The 19,272-nt window shown below is 38.1% G+C and overlaps 1 protein-coding gene across 1 annotated transcript; it reads left to right on the top strand.

Annotated features, from left to right (window-relative positions):
• Positions 1-4,350: 4,350 nt before the first annotated feature.
• On the top strand, positions 4,351-18,627 carry lg13h21orf91 (linkage group 13 C21orf91 homolog). Its single transcript, XM_044042381.1, has 5 exons — positions 4,351-4,443; positions 6,647-6,780; positions 14,182-14,688; positions 15,247-15,309; positions 16,204-18,627. Exons 2-5 carry the CDS (start codon positions 6,654-6,656, stop codon positions 16,407-16,409), a joined length of 903 nt encoding a protein of 300 aa, XP_043898316.1. The 5' UTR covers positions 4,351-4,443; positions 6,647-6,653; the 3' UTR covers positions 16,410-18,627.
• Positions 18,628-19,272: the final 645 nt, after the last annotated feature.

Below are 19,272 nucleotides of genomic sequence, written 5' to 3'. Positions count from 1 at the left end.
TTTATACTTAACTTTTTCACTTATGCTGCTCACAAACACTTGGCCAAGGTAATAATTCGTTGTGACCACTTATTTGGACAGGTTAGTGATCAATGAGTGACTTCTGAACTTCCTTGTTGTCAGACAGGGTGTCTGGTCCCTCCTTTGTTTGACTAAGATAGGGACTTTTCAGTTTGGCTGAGTCATACTCACTGCTCCGTCACACCGAACAACAAAGATCACCTACAAAACATTGGTGAAGCCCTTAAAATATCATGTAAATAAATACAATAGGTTGATTAATGATGGCTGTTGTCTGTAAATAGGGAACAATATCAAATCACATCTTTCAGAAAGTGGTTGATGTCTTCTTCCTCCCCATTATTCCCCAGAGTCTCTCCTCACATTACTTTCATTATCTCAAAACAAAAGTAAAAACTAACTAGAAATAACATCTCCTTCGCCGTCTGTGACCGGTTGTTAAGAGAACAGAATTCTGTTGCTCTATGATGTTTTCCCAACCCACACTTCTTTTTTTTTCGTCTACCCTCGTGTTAACCTCACAGAACTTGCTGAACAAGATCTGAGACTGTGTCTCTGAAGATGTGAAGCAAGCTGCAGCATGTACATAGCCTCAGGATGAGAACTTGGATGTGGGCACTCTCAACTGTAAAGAATTAGCCTGTAAATGTATGCTTTAACTCAGGGTGATCATTTTAGATCATGGTGTGATATACCATGATCTAAAAGTACACCAGTTTGGAGAAGTACTTGTTGTACAGTTAAAGTCTACAGTTGAAGAGGAAAGCACCTGAAAAACAACAAGAAGAAAAATGTATCACAGTGTCAGAATTGTCCCTCCTGTCAGAGCAGCGACATGTCAGGATTTGTTTCTCGATGACATCAGTCGTTGGCACCGTTAGTTCCACCTTTGAAATATTCTGATGTGATGATGATCATGATTACAATCTTTAGATCTTTAGAATACTGTATGATGTCTGCTTATTTTGGTGATAGAATGGTGATGATGACAGAGTGATGGTAGAAGACAGTAGAAGAGAATAGAAAGCCTTTGTAGTCAATATACAAGAGAATAGATCAAAAGTATGGATGTGACCAGACATTCAGTCAGACTAGTCATGACTCAATCTATTACAGAGTCAGCCCAAGGAATTAAGCGACTGCTTAATAGTGTGTGGATCATCTTTTTTTTAACACATTAAAGAAATGTAAAGAAATAGATCTGGACAAAAGTATGTGACCACACCTGTTCAGTATGTTTCCAACTTTGTGGCAACAGTTTGAGAAAGGCCCTTTTCTATTGATTCAACATGATTGTGCTCCAGTGCACAAAGCAAGGACCATAAAGACATGGTTCGATGAGTTTAGTGGGGAAGAACTTGACTGACCTGCACAGAGTCCTGACCTCAACCCCATCGAGCACCTTTGTGATGAACTGGACCAGAGATTGTGAGCAAGGTATATAAACACAGCTGCAAAAGAGGGACCAACTCTGTATTAAATACAGTATATGTATTTAGAAACAGCATGCCAGTCCCTGTTGGTGTAATGGTCAGGTGTCCCAATACTTTTGTCCATATAGTGTATATTTAGATATCTAATGGTGCTGAGTTATTTGGTTTTATTAAGAAAACATGTGGCCTGGATTCTACTCACAACCTGTTGCCATAGAAAGAAGTATTGTGCAACATTTTCTTTCATAGAAGTTTATATTCTTTAAACTTTTATATAACCATGTTTGCTTTAGTTCTGTGATCAATGTTATGAGTCTTACGTTTGATTCAAATTTCTGACTTTAGCTGCACTATCGTGTTTTGGCCAAAAGATGGCGCAATGTGTTTTTAGCAGCTGAATTGTGGTTTGCACAGAGGCTTATCTCTCCATCACATTCCACAACAATCCAGGACATTATGGTGATCTTCAGTTCAGCAGCTTGCATGTTTCTAGTGATAAATAAATGATATAAACATCTATTCTGTGTGAATAAACACCAAAAACAATTAGGACTCAGTGAACATTTTATTTAGTGAAGCAAGGAAGTATGATTTCTCTTGTCTGCCAAAATAACAAGAAAAACAGCATAACAAACACTGTGTTGCAAAGTGGCTTTAAGACCTAATGTTCTGATGTACAACTGTATGTGAACTGCAATTAACCAGTATTTAGTAATCGATCAATTGATCAATCGTTGCAGCCCTAATGTGAACTGAATAAGAGTGCACCTGACATATGTATAATGTAAAGTCCAAATTTGTCTGCCATTACAGAACCATTAGCTAACTACCATCAAGATAGTTTTGCACATGGCTCACTTCAATAGAAATCTAAGTTCTCTCCATTAAGATATCAATTCAGTGCATGGTTATAAAAAGACTTTGTCTTTTCGCTTGTCTGTGAGCAGCATAACTCAAAAAGTATAGAATGGATTTTAATTTGATTGTCAGGGGATGTAGGTTATTGTCAAAGGAATTACTTATTAGATTTTGTTGGTGAGCCAGACACAAAAACTGAGCGGCTTTGGCACAGGTTTGCACTCTTTTACTGATTTTATCTTGTCTTATGGTACATGAAGAAAGAAAACAACCCAATATAACACCCAACCACTAATTGCATATATAAACAATTTTTACCTCATTCCATTCATGTGGAATCACACACAGGCCTTTCAGGAACATCGGAAAACAATGTTCTTAAAAAAGCATAGGAAGTACTGTATCAGCTCCAAAGATGATGATGTCACTATTTCACTGCTAAATGTTTAATACAGAAATGCAATTCAAGCTGCAATTCAAGAGTCCAGCATCTATTTTCATTACAATTATTGTTGTAATAATAATAATGATAATAATAATAATAATAATAATAATAATAATAATAATAATAATAATAATAATTACAACAGAGCAATGTAATGGAAACAACAGTCATAGTCATAGTCAGGACTAGTAAATAGAGAATTGTTTATTTTGTGTGAGTAAAATCATTTATTTGGAAAAGTCCTTTATTAAAACCTCTATAAAAGGAAGGTTAAAGTTAATGTTAACTAATGTTAATGTAGCAATGACACATATTACTCCTAGTCCTTTATTAAAACCTCTGTAAAAGGAAGGTTAAAGTTAATGTTAACTAATGTTAATGTAGCAATGACACATATTACCCCTAAATGTATCAGAGAATTAAAGAAGCTTCTAAACCAGGGGTCTCAAACCCAAATGACCTGCGAGCCACTGAGCATCTTAGTCTGGTCAGGAGGGGTTCAGTAGGGATGGGCATGTGATCAATGATATCACAATATAGATATCACAATAAAACGTTTTATGATGAAAATTCACATTCAGTTTCAATTTCTATTGAAATGAAACCAATTAAAATTCACAACAAAAACGCACATATGATATAAAAAGTGAAATAGAAACTAACTCCTCAAAAGTTGATATTAAGTGGCAGGCAGCATGAATACGTAAGTAGGGCCGCTGGCCACAAGTTACAGACCTCTAAACAAAACCATTAGTGTCTAGATCAGGGGTGTCAAACATAAGGCCCGGGGGCCAGATCCGGCCCGCCAGAGGGTCCAATCCGGCCCACAGGATGAATTTGTTAAAATTTCACACTACGATTACAATCTAAACGTAATGTCAAATACAATATTTTTCTCTTCCAGATACCTGTGACTAAATGTTTGTGCCATTTTAGATCCAGTTTGATGTGTAAATAGTACATTTAGGCACGATATTGTTGAAATTGCACTTATATTTCTCAAGAATGTCATGTTTTGTAAAAATATCCTTCATTAAATGTAAAACAAAGGAGAGAAAAAGCAAGGAGTTCTTGTTGTTCATAGGTTATTATGCTATTATTTTACTATTTTTACTGGTCCGGCCCACTTGAGATAAAATTGTACTGTATGTGGCCCCTGAACAAAAATGAGTTTGACACCCCTGGTCTAGATCTTTCGCTGGATGTCTCCATTTCATGTGAGATGAAATCTACAGAAAAAGTACAAGTGTGGCTGAGTCATTGATTAGTTTATATGAACTCGATTACTTTCCTTTCCCTCTGATGTGTGGAAATGTTTTGATGACGCCAGGAAGAGTTACTTTCATTTAAGGTAGGGGTGTTTGTGCTGGTACTAATCACACTGGTGACCCGTATGACAAACTGAACCCATATCCATAAGATACTTATATGTATTTCTTCTTAGAAATATATGCCTGCTGTTTGTTTATGTGTTGCCGGTAGCGGTCACTTTCACAATAACTTCTGATTTATACTGCACCCCCGCGGGTGAGGCAGTGGTACAGTCCGCTGAGAGGCTCCTGTAGCTTTTACTCCTTTCTGGATTCTACCGTGACGTGCAACGCGGTGTTATGTTTGTGTGCCCACCGAGGCGAAGGAGACGCGAGGAGCTGTTCACACAAAAGCTGTAGCTGCCCGGGTACAAAGGTGAGTTATACCAAAACAAGTTACCTCACATTTATCACGTCATCTTTTGTGAAAAAAACTCGCTGTTGAACTACGTCAAATAACGGTCACGATTCAGCCGGAGGAGGATGCCTGTGTGTGCGGTTAGCTTAACTTCTTGTTAGCAGGTATTTGTTGAAAGGAATATCACGCAGTTTATATATACGTACATATGTATTTTCCTGTAGTAAGTATACAATTGTTATTATGACAACTTCAAATAGCTTGTAGTCGGAGTAGTATTTAACAGGCCCGAATGCATTTTAATTGCGGACAATGAGAAATATACGCAGTGGCGAAGGTTAAGTACATGTGAACCAACACAGGAGAAGTTAAGACGGATCTCGAGTCGTCAGTCGAGCCCGTTATTACTATTATTAGCTGCTCTATTGACCCACTGTGAAAACCGAACCCTAGGGTATAGGTTAATAACTGTCTAAAATGTAATGCTACAGAAAGATAAGGTAATTTTCTACACTTTTATTTTAGGTTCACGTGATCAAGTTGGGCATTAAAAACATCGAAGAGAGAATGAAAGTAATCAATACAAAGTAGAACAATAACGTCAGGAGCACAAAATGAACCAAACAAAGGTAAAACGATTAAAACTAAGTACACATATTGAAATCTTCTAAAATAAGTAACACAAATAATAAGAAATCATATAAAGTAGTTGCAATAATTATGTACGACCATCTTTTGTAGAATAGTTCAGGTAAAAGCACATGCAAACTAAAAGAGACCAGCCCATTTAAGCCTCAATGTTGTCATAAACAACAACCAGAGAAAAGCTTTTGTTATCGTGGTGCCATTTTATCGAGAGTGTGTCACATAGTTTTTGTCTTTACAACCTCGTTGCTCTTAATTACTTTACATCCTCTATATCTGATATATGGTTTTCTTTTTTTCTATAAAGTTGTCACATTGACCTGGGTTCTCCAAAGTGTGCTCACACTGGAACATGTGAATTTCTAAAAAGATATTGGGCTATAGAATCAATAGTTGTCCAAATACACCTACAGTCATTGCAGATAATTTGATATAATTGATATACTGTTACAAATATTCCATGTATTATGAGAGAAAATATATTGGAGCAACTCTCATTACAGTGTAAGTTCTGCTTTTTGCCAATTACATATGCTATTAGGAAATTTGCATCCCAACACCAAGACATTGAGTTGCTTAAATAATGTACACTGAGAATGGAAAGCACACAAAAAATGTAAATGTTTTCTTTCTAAATGTTTTGAGGTGAACCCCTGAAAACATGTAAAATGACATGTTCATGTCACTTCACCATAAAACAATGTCTCCATTCTGTAATTTTTAATTTAAGTCCAGTCTTCTTGAAACATCCTCTTATTATATTTCCATTGAGACAACTATTGTTTTCAGTCAAAGTTTATTTATATCGCACATGTAAAGCAACCACGTGCTGAACCAGATTAAAACAACAATTAAAACAATTAAAAGTTAAATTACATTGTTTTGATTGCTATAGATTTTGTGTGACTGATGTCTATTTCCTGTCAACACCATTGTTTGGCACAAGCTGCTTCCATACATGCACCAAGCCATATGTGTGAACACAAATGTCTTCAGAAGTAACTCCAGACATTCTCTGTATAGTCTTCTGCCAGCTCACTAGTCTAATCTCTGGATAAAGTCTAGAAGAGTACTACACAGAACTCTGTAGCAGTCATAGTGGATAATACACAGTGAGTAAATGGGCGACTATCCTAGCTCCTTCCCCTCACCTGGATCCTCCTGGAGATTCTCCTGCTGTTGTGAAAACATCTCACCCAAACAGACTTCCTTTACATTAACCATATGTGGACAGCAAGTAGAATTCCCACACCCATTTTCCAGATACCATGCCTGAAATGGCTATATTGAATAAATCAGGGTGTTCTGTGCTATCTGCAGACAGCTGTACTGTTTTATCTGCTAGAGTGGTAATGTACCCATAACGTAAAAGTAAATATTTTACAGAAAGAGACATTGACTTGTGTCTTTTACTGTACCAAAAATAGCCTGAGCCACAGGTTTCCCCTCACCTTACTCATGCCACCATAAAGTGCATTTTTTGCAAGTTTTATGCAAGTAAGTGTGGCCTAATTAGCAAAATTGATATTTGTGTTATTTAGCCATGTACTATCTTTTTCTGATTATTTCCCCCTAGACAAACTATGGATGAAGAGGAGCAGTTTGTGAGCATTGATCTGAATGATGATAATATCTGCAGTGTTTGCAAACTGGAGACAGAAACAGGAACCTTATCTTTCTGTCATGTCTGCTTTGAACTCAGCATTGAAGGTAAGACAATTTTGCATATTTGCTCACCACTGATTCATAGTACTGGTTTGATCGTTGCTATCAAATCTTGTGTATACACATGCATATACACAGCCATATTCCTTATAGTCACTCAGGATCATGCACTGTTAGGTCGAGTTGTGGTCTTAGCTTATTAGAAGAAGATAAAATTTACTGGCTTGACTTTTGCCATGTTTTTGACACTTGTCATATTCCTGTATCGACTTTGTCTATTATTTCTAGGTTTAAGCTGGGGGCGTGCACTGTGGCATATGCGCAGAGCACCTAGGCCAGCTTGAGTCTGACTCCAATAATTTTTTTATAATATCATGTAAATGTACAGACTGTTGTCTGTCTGATGGGATTCAAAGATAAAATCCATCTTTACCTCTAGCTGTGTGAAGGCTACCTTCACAGAGAAGCAGTCTAGTGTGCATACATAGATTTTTTTGATCATAAGTTCCTATCTTGTAAATATATACTTTTATCAGGAGCTGTAATACAGCCCGATAGCCTTTTGCACATTTTGGATGTGTCAGTCAACTGCTGCCCACAAGCACTTATTTTATCCTTTCCAGTAACAATGTAAAAGATACATACAGGGTAATGGGCCTGCAAGACCAAAGCATGCACTAGAGCAGGCTTTGTGATTCAACCGTCTGACGTTCCACTCCAACTCAAGAGCTTGTGTTTGAAGCTTTTTCATCTCTCAAGTAATGGGTGGCAAATTTGAAGAAGAATGGGAAATAACAAGGGCTTAGATAAGCCTCTTTTTTGACACTTGGTACACATATGATTTTTTTCTGCTGTGTGTATGTGTGTGTGACTTATAAAGCAGTGTCATATAAGCTGATTAGGAGCTCCCAGAGGAGTGTATCATTCTGTTGAAAACAGGAAAAAATGCATATGCATTAAACATTTATACTGTAGATCTTATTCTGTAATGCTGTCGGTATTGTTTACTCACTATGTTATTTTTGGGATGTAAAAGTCTCAGGCAAACATTTTTAGAAAAGTGCGTTGTATTAGTAAGTACTTTCAAGCACATTATTATTTTTGCTTAATGAGGATTAATCATATATGTTAGAAGGTTGTAGCCTGGGTTTCATCTGGCTTATAAACGTACCATGACTTATTAAAACAGCCGCAGAAAAGGATTGGTCTGTAAGTAACATGTAATATAATGTCGTTAGATGGATCTGTTTACACACTGCTTCATTTTCCTGTCCTATTCAGAATGTAAGGGTCTCTATCTCTCAAAAGGAGTTATACAACATGTCAGCTCTCCACACAGGCAGGAGTGTTATGAATGCTATGTTAATGTAAGGCACAATCAAGCAGTAGTTTATCGATGTTACTTTTGGGACTATCTTTAACAGTGTTTCTGTCAGAAAAGACCTGTCAAACTGCATTAGTATGGTTGTATGCTGTTCATGGTACAGGTTTTGATGTTCCTGTGTGGCAATGGTGTGGTTTTTTTATATAACTGTTGGGTTTGGGGGAAGAAGAGAGGTTGGGGTGGTGATGTTTGCAGACGTGTTTGTATCTAATGCATCTGAGTGTTTTGTTGGCGGGAGGGGGCTTACTAAGCTGCATGTCACTGCTTTAGGCATGATGAAACTAAGGCTGAGCCTCCATGTGCCGGCTGACTGCTCATGCAGGCTTAATAGCTGCAGTACTCATTCATCATGTACCATCGTCCATTAAAGGAGAAGAGAGAACAAGTCAAAGCACCACACATGCAGAGTAGAGGAATCGTCGAGCAGAAAGAATGGTTTCAATCAATAACACAACCTCTGTGTTTTTCCTCTCCTAATCATGCCATCTCAAGGGTGAACTGCTGCTGCTGAATATTCAACTCCTTTCTCGCTCTGTATTGGATTTGAATATTTATTAGAAGCAGTTGAAGCAGATTTTGGAAAAAAATAAAATAATATATATTGCATTGCAAGTGTTGTGATTGACTGGACTACAAACTGCTGTTAACACTGTGCCAGTAAGAGTTATATACTGCTGAAAGTAATAAATCAATTATTGCTTTCATGTAATAGATGAGAAATCTCACCATAGTGTATATAGAGCGCAATTAAAGCAGGTTTACACATTGACTAATGCTATGTGTGGTTCAGTTTGGCACAGTACGGTACGTTACTGTTTAGAATGGGTGCCAAAGAATACACAAAAAAATACATACCATACTGTACCACACCGAACCGTTCCACTCGGTGGAAACATGGCTTAAAGCTCCATTAAAATTGTCTCCTATATCATATTCCAATTATATATGTTTACTAGGATCACAATTTTTATGACTCAGTTTCAGCCCAGTATTAACAAGAACAGCAGCAGCAGTAGTGGTGAAAGCTCTCTGTGGCAACAATTCTGAATACAGTATGGGGGCAGGATGAATGTTCAGGAAGTGCGACCTTTGTTGTAACTCCAAGTGGTTGTTTCCTGAGGAAACTGCTTTGGTCTGTATGCACTTGTTCCATCAGAAAGCACAAAATAGAAATTGAGGCTGTTTATTTGTAAATGCTCAACATCTACCGAACAGGGGATTTGTTACATTCAGACATTTCTTTTCTGTTTTTAACCACACATCTGGGCTGTGCACTATACTTGCAGTTACACAGCCCTGAGCATCAACACTGTGCAGCAGACAACAAGGGGGCTGCTGCAGTCTCATACCAAAATACCAAGAGACAGTGCAGCAGGTATTGTTTTTGTTTCTTGGAAGTAATGTTTCTCTATTAAGCTATAGGAATCAATGTATTGCAGAGGAACAGGGGGCTATTGATGTGGCTAGTTGTGCTGTGTAAACACCGGAGAGAAATTAAACTAGTGATCAAGTATTGTTACTTCCTCTCACAGGTTTTCCTTTTATAGGTCTGTTGGTCATGTCCGGCTCCTTGTCAGACAATGTGAGTGCTGAGCAGCCCGGTTCAGCAAAACTATTCTTTAATCTACTAATGTAATGCAGGCAGAATTTTTGCTGAGGCTTGATAATATTACCAGCTGTGTTCAAGGTGGAAAAAAACAAACAAACAAACAGGAAACAGCTTTAACAAGAGGCTAGAATGATTCAGTGCATGCTGATTCTGGTTGTTGCTCGACAGGGCCTATTGAAGCCTTATCGTATAAACAACTTATTCATGGGGCGGTGAACTCTTCACCCAGGGGTATATAGGGAGGCCCAATTATGGTGCTGCCTGTGGCAGCAGTGTGATTCACAGTTCAGCTCCAGAGATTTTCTGAACTGTCTTTATTGTCCACCTTGCTAAGCCCCTTTTTTTCTCAGCCTCTTAAAATTTACAATTGTCATAAGCCCAGTGAATATCAATAAATTGTCTCTTAGGTTTTTTTATTATTATTATTGTTGTGGTAGCCTTGAAATATGTTTTTATGGTATGTCAAGATCTAAACTAACTTCACTACATAGTCTAAACCAGTGTATTTTCACAATCTTTATGAAATTAATAATGTGACCCAATTCACAACATAATCTTCTCACTATTTCACATATTATTATGAATATGTAAACCAGACATTTCCAAGAGATATAATTGTTAAACGAACACAGCTAAAAGACATACACTTGAATCTTGTAATTGGCTGGAAAACTATTCTGCCGTGACTCATCTGTGGGTCTCGACCCATTCTCTGGGAATGACTGGCTGACTGTGATATCTGGCTAATGTCAGCAAATAAACTTGCTGGATTGTAATGCAAGACTGTTTAAGTATCAATTTACCATCCCATACATACCTGCCCTGCAGGATGCACCGGGGAGCAAAAAAAGGAAATTCATTGATTGAAGATATAGTCTAGACTGAAGCAAATCTTTGACTGAATAGACTGAAACCTATTTTTGAGTTTCATTTTCGTGTGTGTTCAGCTTTTGCTGCTCTGTACTGACAGTTGGTCCACAGTGGGTGCATGTGCAGTGCATGAAAGCTGTGTTGCTTATTGTATCTGCTGTATCTTGAGCAGCTGTGTTGTTCACACGGACGGGCAGTGTGTCTGCCATGTTTTACATAGGGATTGGCTTTAAAAATCATAAATATATGCTTTAAAATACTCTAAATGCTGCTGTACTCAATTAAATGCCAGGACTCTTCAGTAAGAAGCCACTTAACTGTCAGTCCTGCAAATACGTCACATTAAAGCCTTGTTGAACAAATGTTTTGATTGCTTTTCAAACTATGAAACCGGTACAGCATGAGTTGTGTTTGACATATCTAAGAGTTATAGACCTACTTGAAACTGTGGTGAACAGTCTTCTTCACTGTCTATTTTCATGTGGCTCTGTTGGACACCTTACTGTTGCTGACCTCTGTCCCACTTGACCGTCTCTCAACTGTCAGCTCATATATGTTTGTGTGTATGTGGGTGTGTCTGTACTTCAATTTGTTGACTCTTCAGGGCCCTTTCTCGCATAAACACATACGTTGTGAGGACCACCAGTCCTCATGGAGATCGACACCTGGTCTTAATGAGGCAGAACCTCATTTCTGAAGAACTGGTGAAATTTAGGGCAAGATAGGAATTGTGGTTAGGTTGACAACAGTTCACACATGGAGTCAACACTTGACACACACACAGCATGTGCACCCATCTGCCTTGACCACTTGGGGTGAGAGGAGAAAATAATGGTTCTGGAAACATGAATAAAGATCAAGAACACAGTATGAAACTTAGGTTCTTTTCATGATATTACACAATGCCAAGTCTACACAGAGGAAGACTGAGTTAAAGTTAAAGAAAAAACTGTGACCACTAAATACAGAGTAGAAGGAGATGGAACAGAGGGATGTCTTGTCTGGACAGCCTGACGATTTCTAAAGCCTCAAGTTCTCTGAATTACTTCAATATTGATAATGATCGAAGCAAAAAGTCATCATCAACTTTCTCTTGAGTTTTGTTTGTTTTTCTCATTTCCCTTGTGACCAAAACTTGTGACATTGTTAAGTCTTGCACTTGTGACAATTTCAGTTAACCTCAAACAAAAGATGCAGAAGGTTATATATCACGTTCTTGCAAGCAGAATTTTCACACTGCTTTCCTCTCACATCATTTCTTGTTACCAGAAGCCTGGTTTGTTTGATGTCTATTTCTCTTGAGGCTCCAACTCTCCTGATTCTATTTGTATATAATTATTTGTATTTTCTCCAAGGAGTAAGCATTTAACAGCTGAAAATGATGGCACCAGGTGTTAATATTTACATTTAATCTGATGTACCAAAGCTTGACTCTGAACTATGTTCATTGTTTCACTTAATGACCTCCAAAATGACTACTTCCTCACAAAGGAGCAGGAAAAAACAAGTGTACTGCTTGTCAGTGTTGTTATGTCTACTGTCTCTAGCTGACTGCTGTGGATTCAACATGGGAATAATGTGTGTGCCTGCACTTATGTACAGTATTTGTGTGCAGCCATGAAAGGCAATAGAGCTAAGCTGCTTAGCTGGAGTGAGGTCTTTGGCTGGTGGTGGCCTGCCCTGGTTGTGGGCCAATGATTTCCATGGTAGATCAGTGGTAGCCAGTGTGTTTTTGTTTTAGTCTGAAGACTGAGACTGATTAAATTATAGCATGACTGACTGACAGAAAGCTCCTGCGGCCAATATTAAAATATTTAATTGGCCACTTATTAGTCACTATGCACACACAGACCTATTACAAACCGTCTCACAGCATGCGTGATAAAACCGATTTTATTCCTCATTCTTTTCCATGTTATCTCATCCCAAGGCAGTTTTATTTGTACAGCTCAAAATAACGAATTTCTCTAAAACCCCCATTAGATGAAGTAAACAATTCTCCAACTCATCCTTGAGTACAATTGTTATAGTGTTGCTTGGGGGAATTACCGTTTGTACAGCTGCTACTAAAAAGTGATTACAGAGCTGTTTATTTTATTATAAGTAAATGGATAAATTTGACTTTCTCATTTTCACCCAATGCCAATTCGTATATCTACATGTAAGGTTTACATTGAACTCAACTAAAACTATATGAGTGTTTCCTGTATTACCTGTCAGGCACAGGTTGTCAGTTGCCTCTACTGCAATCAACAGTTACAACCCTCTGTCAAAGGAAACCTCAAAACCCCAGCTCCTTGTGTATATGTGTATACAACACTAATTATGAGGCTTTGGTAATGTGTGTGTGTGTGTGTGTGTGTGTGTATTTACTGTGCTCATGTGGTGTTGGGGATGGTTTGTTGACCAGACTTTGTTGTCTGCTGGTAAAGGTCTGTAAAAGGCATGTGTGGTAAACTTAGTGATCTTTGAAATCTACACAGGCGACAGTAACACTCCTCCTCACCCCCGATTCCAACACGCGCGTCTCTCTGCTGAGAAATAGCAGCCTCTACCACATAAACGCCCATGCAGCAGGCTCTCACTTTAGCCTCCTTCACCTCAGCCAGCTTTTGTTCATTAATCTCTGGCCCATTTTTCTCAGAGGCTGTTTTGATATAAAAGAAAGGTTCACTATATAGCAATATGTTTATGCATTGTGCAAACACCCTTTAAGTCAAAATACAATTGCTGTGATTGTTTTCCCTTGTGTAAAATATCTATTAAAATATATTTCTTTATCTTTCACACAGGAGTAAAACTCTGAAACTCTTTGTGATATTTATTTTGATAATTATCAGTGTCATTATATGTGATATGGATTTTTTTTTTATATCATGACATTGGTTTTTGTTTTTTTCTTTATTAATGAGATGAGTTGGATTGTTCCTGTTGTTGAGACCCAGGTTCATCTGATGCTGTGTGTATTATTACGCAGAATAAAAAAATTTGAATTTAGAATTTGAACAGAGATCACTCTGTACACTGTCCTCGCTTCTGCTACTTGGGTAAAATATGCTTCATATTAGAGCTGTAACTAACGATTATTTTCGTAATCGATTAATCTGACGATTATTTTCTCTATTAATCAAGTAATCGTTTGGTCCATAAAATGTCAGAAAATGTTAAAAAACTTTCATCAGTGTTTGTCGAACCTGGAAATGATGACATTCTCGAATGCCTTGTTTTATCCACAAACCACAATTATTCAGTTTTAATGTTGTCTTTTTTATATGGAGCAAAGAAACACATGAAAAAAGCTTTAAACGATTAATCAATTATCAAAATAGTTGAATAGTATATGAATAGTTTCAGCTCTACTTCATATTTTTACATTAAGACTGGGTAAATCTACTATCCCTCCTATCTCAACACTACTGGCTCACTGCACACTAAGCAGCTTTCAGAGTCAGTCTGCCAGTTTTCACCAGCTAGTTAACATTGATTTGCCCTAGTGAGTTCACTTGGTCAGCTCTTGAGTCCACTGTATGTTTGCCTTCATCGACTTTGACCTTCTCATTGCTTTTTCTCTGTGTAATTGCAGGTGTCTCCTCTGTGACCTTGTTGCATTCAAAGTCCCTGCGTGGCCACAGAGACTGCTTTGAGAAATGTCATCTCATTGCCAACCAGAAGCTGTCACGTTCCAAGGTCTCCCGAAGTGCCTACGAGGGCATGAAACTGGCCTTCAGCCAGAAACTGAACCGCATCATCCAGTATGCCCAGAACAAAGACTCTGTCTCCTCCAACTGCCTCAACAGACGGGGGACCAAGCTTCTTTGTTACAGCCAGCAGGGTGACCGTAAGCTGCTGCCCCAGTCAGATGCCCAGGTGCCCCGCTACACGCCCCACTGGGACACAGGCAATGCTACTGGGCTGCCTGATTACGCTATGGGGATGTTGGAGTGCCACACAGCAGAGGAGCTTGGGCTGCTGCAGCAGTCACAGTCTGACATTTGGTCCAGTGATGGCAGAAGAGGCCTGCTTGGGCGGAACCAGCCTTCAGAAGGAGGACAGGCACAGCATACATGCCAGGGCCACAGCAGAGACGAATGTGAGCACATTTAAGATAAGATTTTATATCTTTATTTTCTTAGCTGGATTGAATGATAGTGTGGACAAAACATCAAAAAAATGACTGGCAGACCACTAATTTTTTTTTTCACTAATAGACAGCAGTCAGAATGGTAACACACAAACAAGAGGTTACAGTACATGTTGCTTGGTCTGTCCTTCATTGTGGTATCTCCAGACAAAAGTATATTTATATATAAACTTTTGATATGTCCTTAGCTCCCTCATAGCTTGTCCTTGTGTGCTGCTCATGACTACAGAGTACAGACCTTGGAGGAATATGAGAGCCTTCTAAACTGCCCTAATTTAAATTCTCTGCTGAAAGATAGCAGGCATGCCACAGGTCTGCTATTTGCATCTATTTGTGTGTTTATCTACATTAGCTCATCATCAATCTTCAGCACTCACGGCATTATAGAGGAAACTTGACTGCTGCCCTCATATTTTCAAAAAACCTGTTAACTTTCAGCTAGATGACATACTGATAAGTTATAAGCAATATCTGCCATACTAATCAAAACAGTTTTTTTTCTTACAGTAACTAAAATGAGTGTTGATGACCTCCATCAGCTGAATGCCCAACTTCTGATACAGATTCAAAGTAAGTGACGTTTGCAATTGTTGTGTTCAACTCAAGATTCTCTCTTGCCACATGAAATTGTCAGCCTCCTCAAGAAAGGAGGAGCTTTTTTATTCACATTTTTACTTCATCTTGAGTGTGAGCTCATTGATTCAGAACAGCCGACTCAGTGAAGCAGGGGACGAAACACTGGAAGGCCTCTCTTGTCAATACATCATTGTCTTCCATGTGATCAGCTGTTTCGAATTGCACACTGTAGTACTCACTCATACACACCCTGCCCATCTGCTGACTCCCATCATTCAACAGCCAGGCTCCTGTTATCAGACGAGCACGGATGAACACACTTGTTTTATATGCAATAGATGACCCAAGGAAATCCCTCCCTCTACTAAACTCTCTCTGCCAATATTAACACTTGTTTTATGATATTTACTTTTAAATTGTCTTACAGACTCTCGTTTTACTAGGTTTTATTATGTTGGTGCCGCAGCAGCACTGTTTTGAATGTTGAATGACTGTTGTGAGTGATCAGATGAAAAACTACTTGATCTCTTATTCAGCCTTCAGGAGATGTCGCATGTTTTCAAGATTTAACTCAGATGGGGAGGTTCTTTTAGTAACTGACACACCACACAAGCCCAATATGTATGGACTACACGTACTGGAAAAGTTCCCATATCTCATGTTTTGACATGAATGTTTCTCCATTTTCCTTGACAGTTTAAGACACTGTTCAGTTTCTGTCACGTTGTCTTTGCCCTCTGCTCTTTCGCTAATCACTTAGATTGATTTTCTTTGTCTTGTTGTTTTGCATCTGTGTTTCATTTGTTTAGCTGTTTATGATGATCTCTCCTTGTGTTTGTGAAAGAAAATGCTTAGTTCTGTTTTCTGTCTCTTTCTCTATCTTCACAGAGGTCTTTGAGGAGCTGACTGTGGCTGTGCAGGAGAAAGACTCATTGGCGTCAGAGCTGCATGTGCGACACATTGCCATTGAGCAGCTCTTTAAGAACTGTACCAAGTTACCCTGGCTGCAAATTAGCAGGGCAGGGGTCAAGGCCAGCAACAACAACAACAGCAGCAGTGGCAGCAGCAATAACAACAGTGGCCATCTGGAGTGACAGTGTGGCTGCCTCTGCAGCTGGGGTGATGTTGACAAACACTCGAGCATGCTGACTGGCTGAAAATGCCTTCAAGTATTCAGAGTGACTGCTATGACACTATGTTGACTCTGAGCTATCAGCTCTGCATTAGAGCAACATTAAGGACTGGGTTGACATGGCATCTTGTTGTGGTTGGTGTACAGTTTAAAAAAACGTTGTTGGTCCTAACCTGGGATGCATGTTGATAGCAGAAGAGGCTGAGAACATCCTGGCTCCAGCACAAGATACGGACATGTTTTTACATTGTCCTTAAATACTGACTTTAACGTATACAAACAAAAATGTTTGTCTAATTCATTTTACACTGACTTGCTTTTATTCTCTTTTGTGTGCTGTCATCTAGTTCAACCTTTTTTTTTTTTTTTGCTTTATTTTTTGTAGATACATTTTTAATGTTTTTCATCTGATCATGTCAACCATGCATATTCAAATATGGGTTTTAGCTCTGCGTCATACTCATCAAAATGCTATTTTATGGTTTGCTGTTAAAGGCTGGAAGAGTTACAATATTCTTTAATTAATAAGGCACTGACAAATCCTTGATTCTCATTAGATGTCCTCTCACTTCCAAAGGTTTTGAAAGGCAGTCCTCTGAAATTCAGGCCATTCAGGTAGATTCAAGAAATAGTGGACCATAGAAGATGCACGTAGTTATATATTATGTATATTAAGAAAGATATACATGTCCTTTTGATAGTAAGAATATTTAAGAAAGCATTGAAAGACTGTGTCATAAAATCAGTCTGTTACAGCCAAACGTTATCATTGCAACAGAGACTTTGAAAAATTAATTTTACTAGCTGAGCTGGTTCTTGATTGTGAATGTTATGACTTTTGGGAGTGTCGCTGAACTAATACAGGAAAGCAGAAAGTGGAAATATCAATTGCAATATCTTCTGCACAGCTTAGCAATAGGAGGTATTATGTTTAGAACTTTTGGGTGTGGAATAACTATTATTGCTGGTGAGATTTATGTGTTATTAGGCACAGAACAGCTTGTCGTCTGTCCTAAAAGATGTGAAGCACAAGTTTGCTATAGAGGGAGAAACACAGCTGCCAAACCAAAGTCTGTATTGTTTCACGTGTAACTTCCAGGTTTTGGACTTGGATGATGTTACTGGAGGAAGATGCATTACCATACAAACCAAACGTAGTAACTTTTCTCCTCTGTTTGGTTCAGTGTGTGTACCACAGACCTTTATTCTGAAGGTGTTGATGTGGAAACTGTTTGTTCTCCAGCAAACGTGTGCGTTTTTACAATTTCATTTATTGATTCTTTCAGTATCTTTATGTTCAGTGTTAACTTGTGTTGCCCTCTCCACTCTACACGAGTGTCTAAACTGATACCACAGCAATACAAACCGTACAGTTTGGTCTACTGTGTCTCTGTAAGTCCCTGATTACTGAACAGAGGGAGACAAAGGAGAATGTGGGGGTGGTTTTAACAGTTTGTAGTTGTGGTTACTCTATACTGTAATTCAGGAATCCTATGCAAGAAAGAGACAAATCAGAAGCCTTATTAAGTAGAAGACATGTATAAAGAGTATTGGGTAGAGTTTTCCTCAGTGGAGGTCAGAACTATGTGCATTAAAGGTGTGGAAAGACATGGTGATAATCAGATTGATATTTAGAAACACTCAGCATGGTCGGGTGTATCTCTTTTCTTTCTCTTTGTAAGAGATTAAATGTATTTGACCCATTTGGGGTTGAAAGTTAAAAGATTTTGCTCCATTTAACTTTTGTCTTGGTTTTATTTAGAAAATGGTTCTTTGGTGTTTGAGAGTAATCAGAGTAGTGGTCCTTGATGCAGGTTTCTAGTTTCTCTTCAGTCTTTTTTTGTAGTTGTGCTTCAAATATGAATGCTGTGTGTGTGATTATACTGTGGAAACAAGCCTGGACCTGTGATTCTATTCGGGCTGTTCTGTTTTTGGTTGTCTATTTTCCTCTTATGTTTTACTGGAAATGTCAACAGACCTGTTACACTTCAACATCCATCATTTTGGACTCACTTGACTTTTTGTTGTCTAATGTTGACCAACAAGTATGCTTTTGTGTTGTGTGATGTTTTATATTCTATTTATTGTGTTTGTCCATGGACATTACACAGCCTGTGTAGTTTGTGCTTCAGCGACTTTGTATTTCTTTTGTAAAATATAATAAAATGAAATTATTTTTACCACTTGCTCTAATGTGGTGTTTTCCTAATCGTAGGCAGCGCATGGAAAATAAGAGAGCTGGTTCTATCTCCACATGTGTACTTGGCTGAAAGAAAAAATGAAACTAAACAAAATTACTGTAAAGATTGTGTTGGTTGCACTGACTTGAAAATAGAGGTTTGGTTCCCCCTTGTGGTCAGAAAGTGTTTTGATTTGTAGATGTTTGATTTCTTGTCTAAACCTCATAAGGCTGAATAATTCTAAAAATAGAAGTGTGTAATTTCAACACTTTAATATAAAAGTATATTAAATTATTTTATTTTAATACTGAAACTGAAAAATACTATATTGTCTCACTCAGCTTAGCTTAGGTTTGCTGTTTACACTGTTCACCCAAACAGAACATGACTATTTTGCCATAATTTTTTAATTTTCATTATGATCACAGACGATGCAACCACAGTGTCACTCACTAAATTAGATTAAACTGAATTGAATCAAAGCCCTTATAAAAGATCAATATTAAAGTAACTTCACTGCAAAGGTGGAAAGTAATTACTTGCATTACTAGTAAGTAAGTTTTTATCGTTTTATCGTTTGTTTGTCAACGCATCTCCAACCACTCTCAAATAGTCTTGATCTTTGTTTTCTTTCCAGTTGTCAAG

The sequence above is a fragment of the Solea senegalensis genome, linkage group LG13, assembly GCF_019176455.1.
Source record: "Solea senegalensis isolate Sse05_10M linkage group LG13, IFAPA_SoseM_1, whole genome shotgun sequence".
NCBI classification, from domain to species: domain Eukaryota; kingdom Metazoa; phylum Chordata; class Actinopteri; order Pleuronectiformes; family Soleidae; genus Solea; species Solea senegalensis.
The sequence above is the reverse complement of the archived record's forward strand: the minus strand, read 5'-3'. Positions and strand labels throughout refer to the sequence as shown.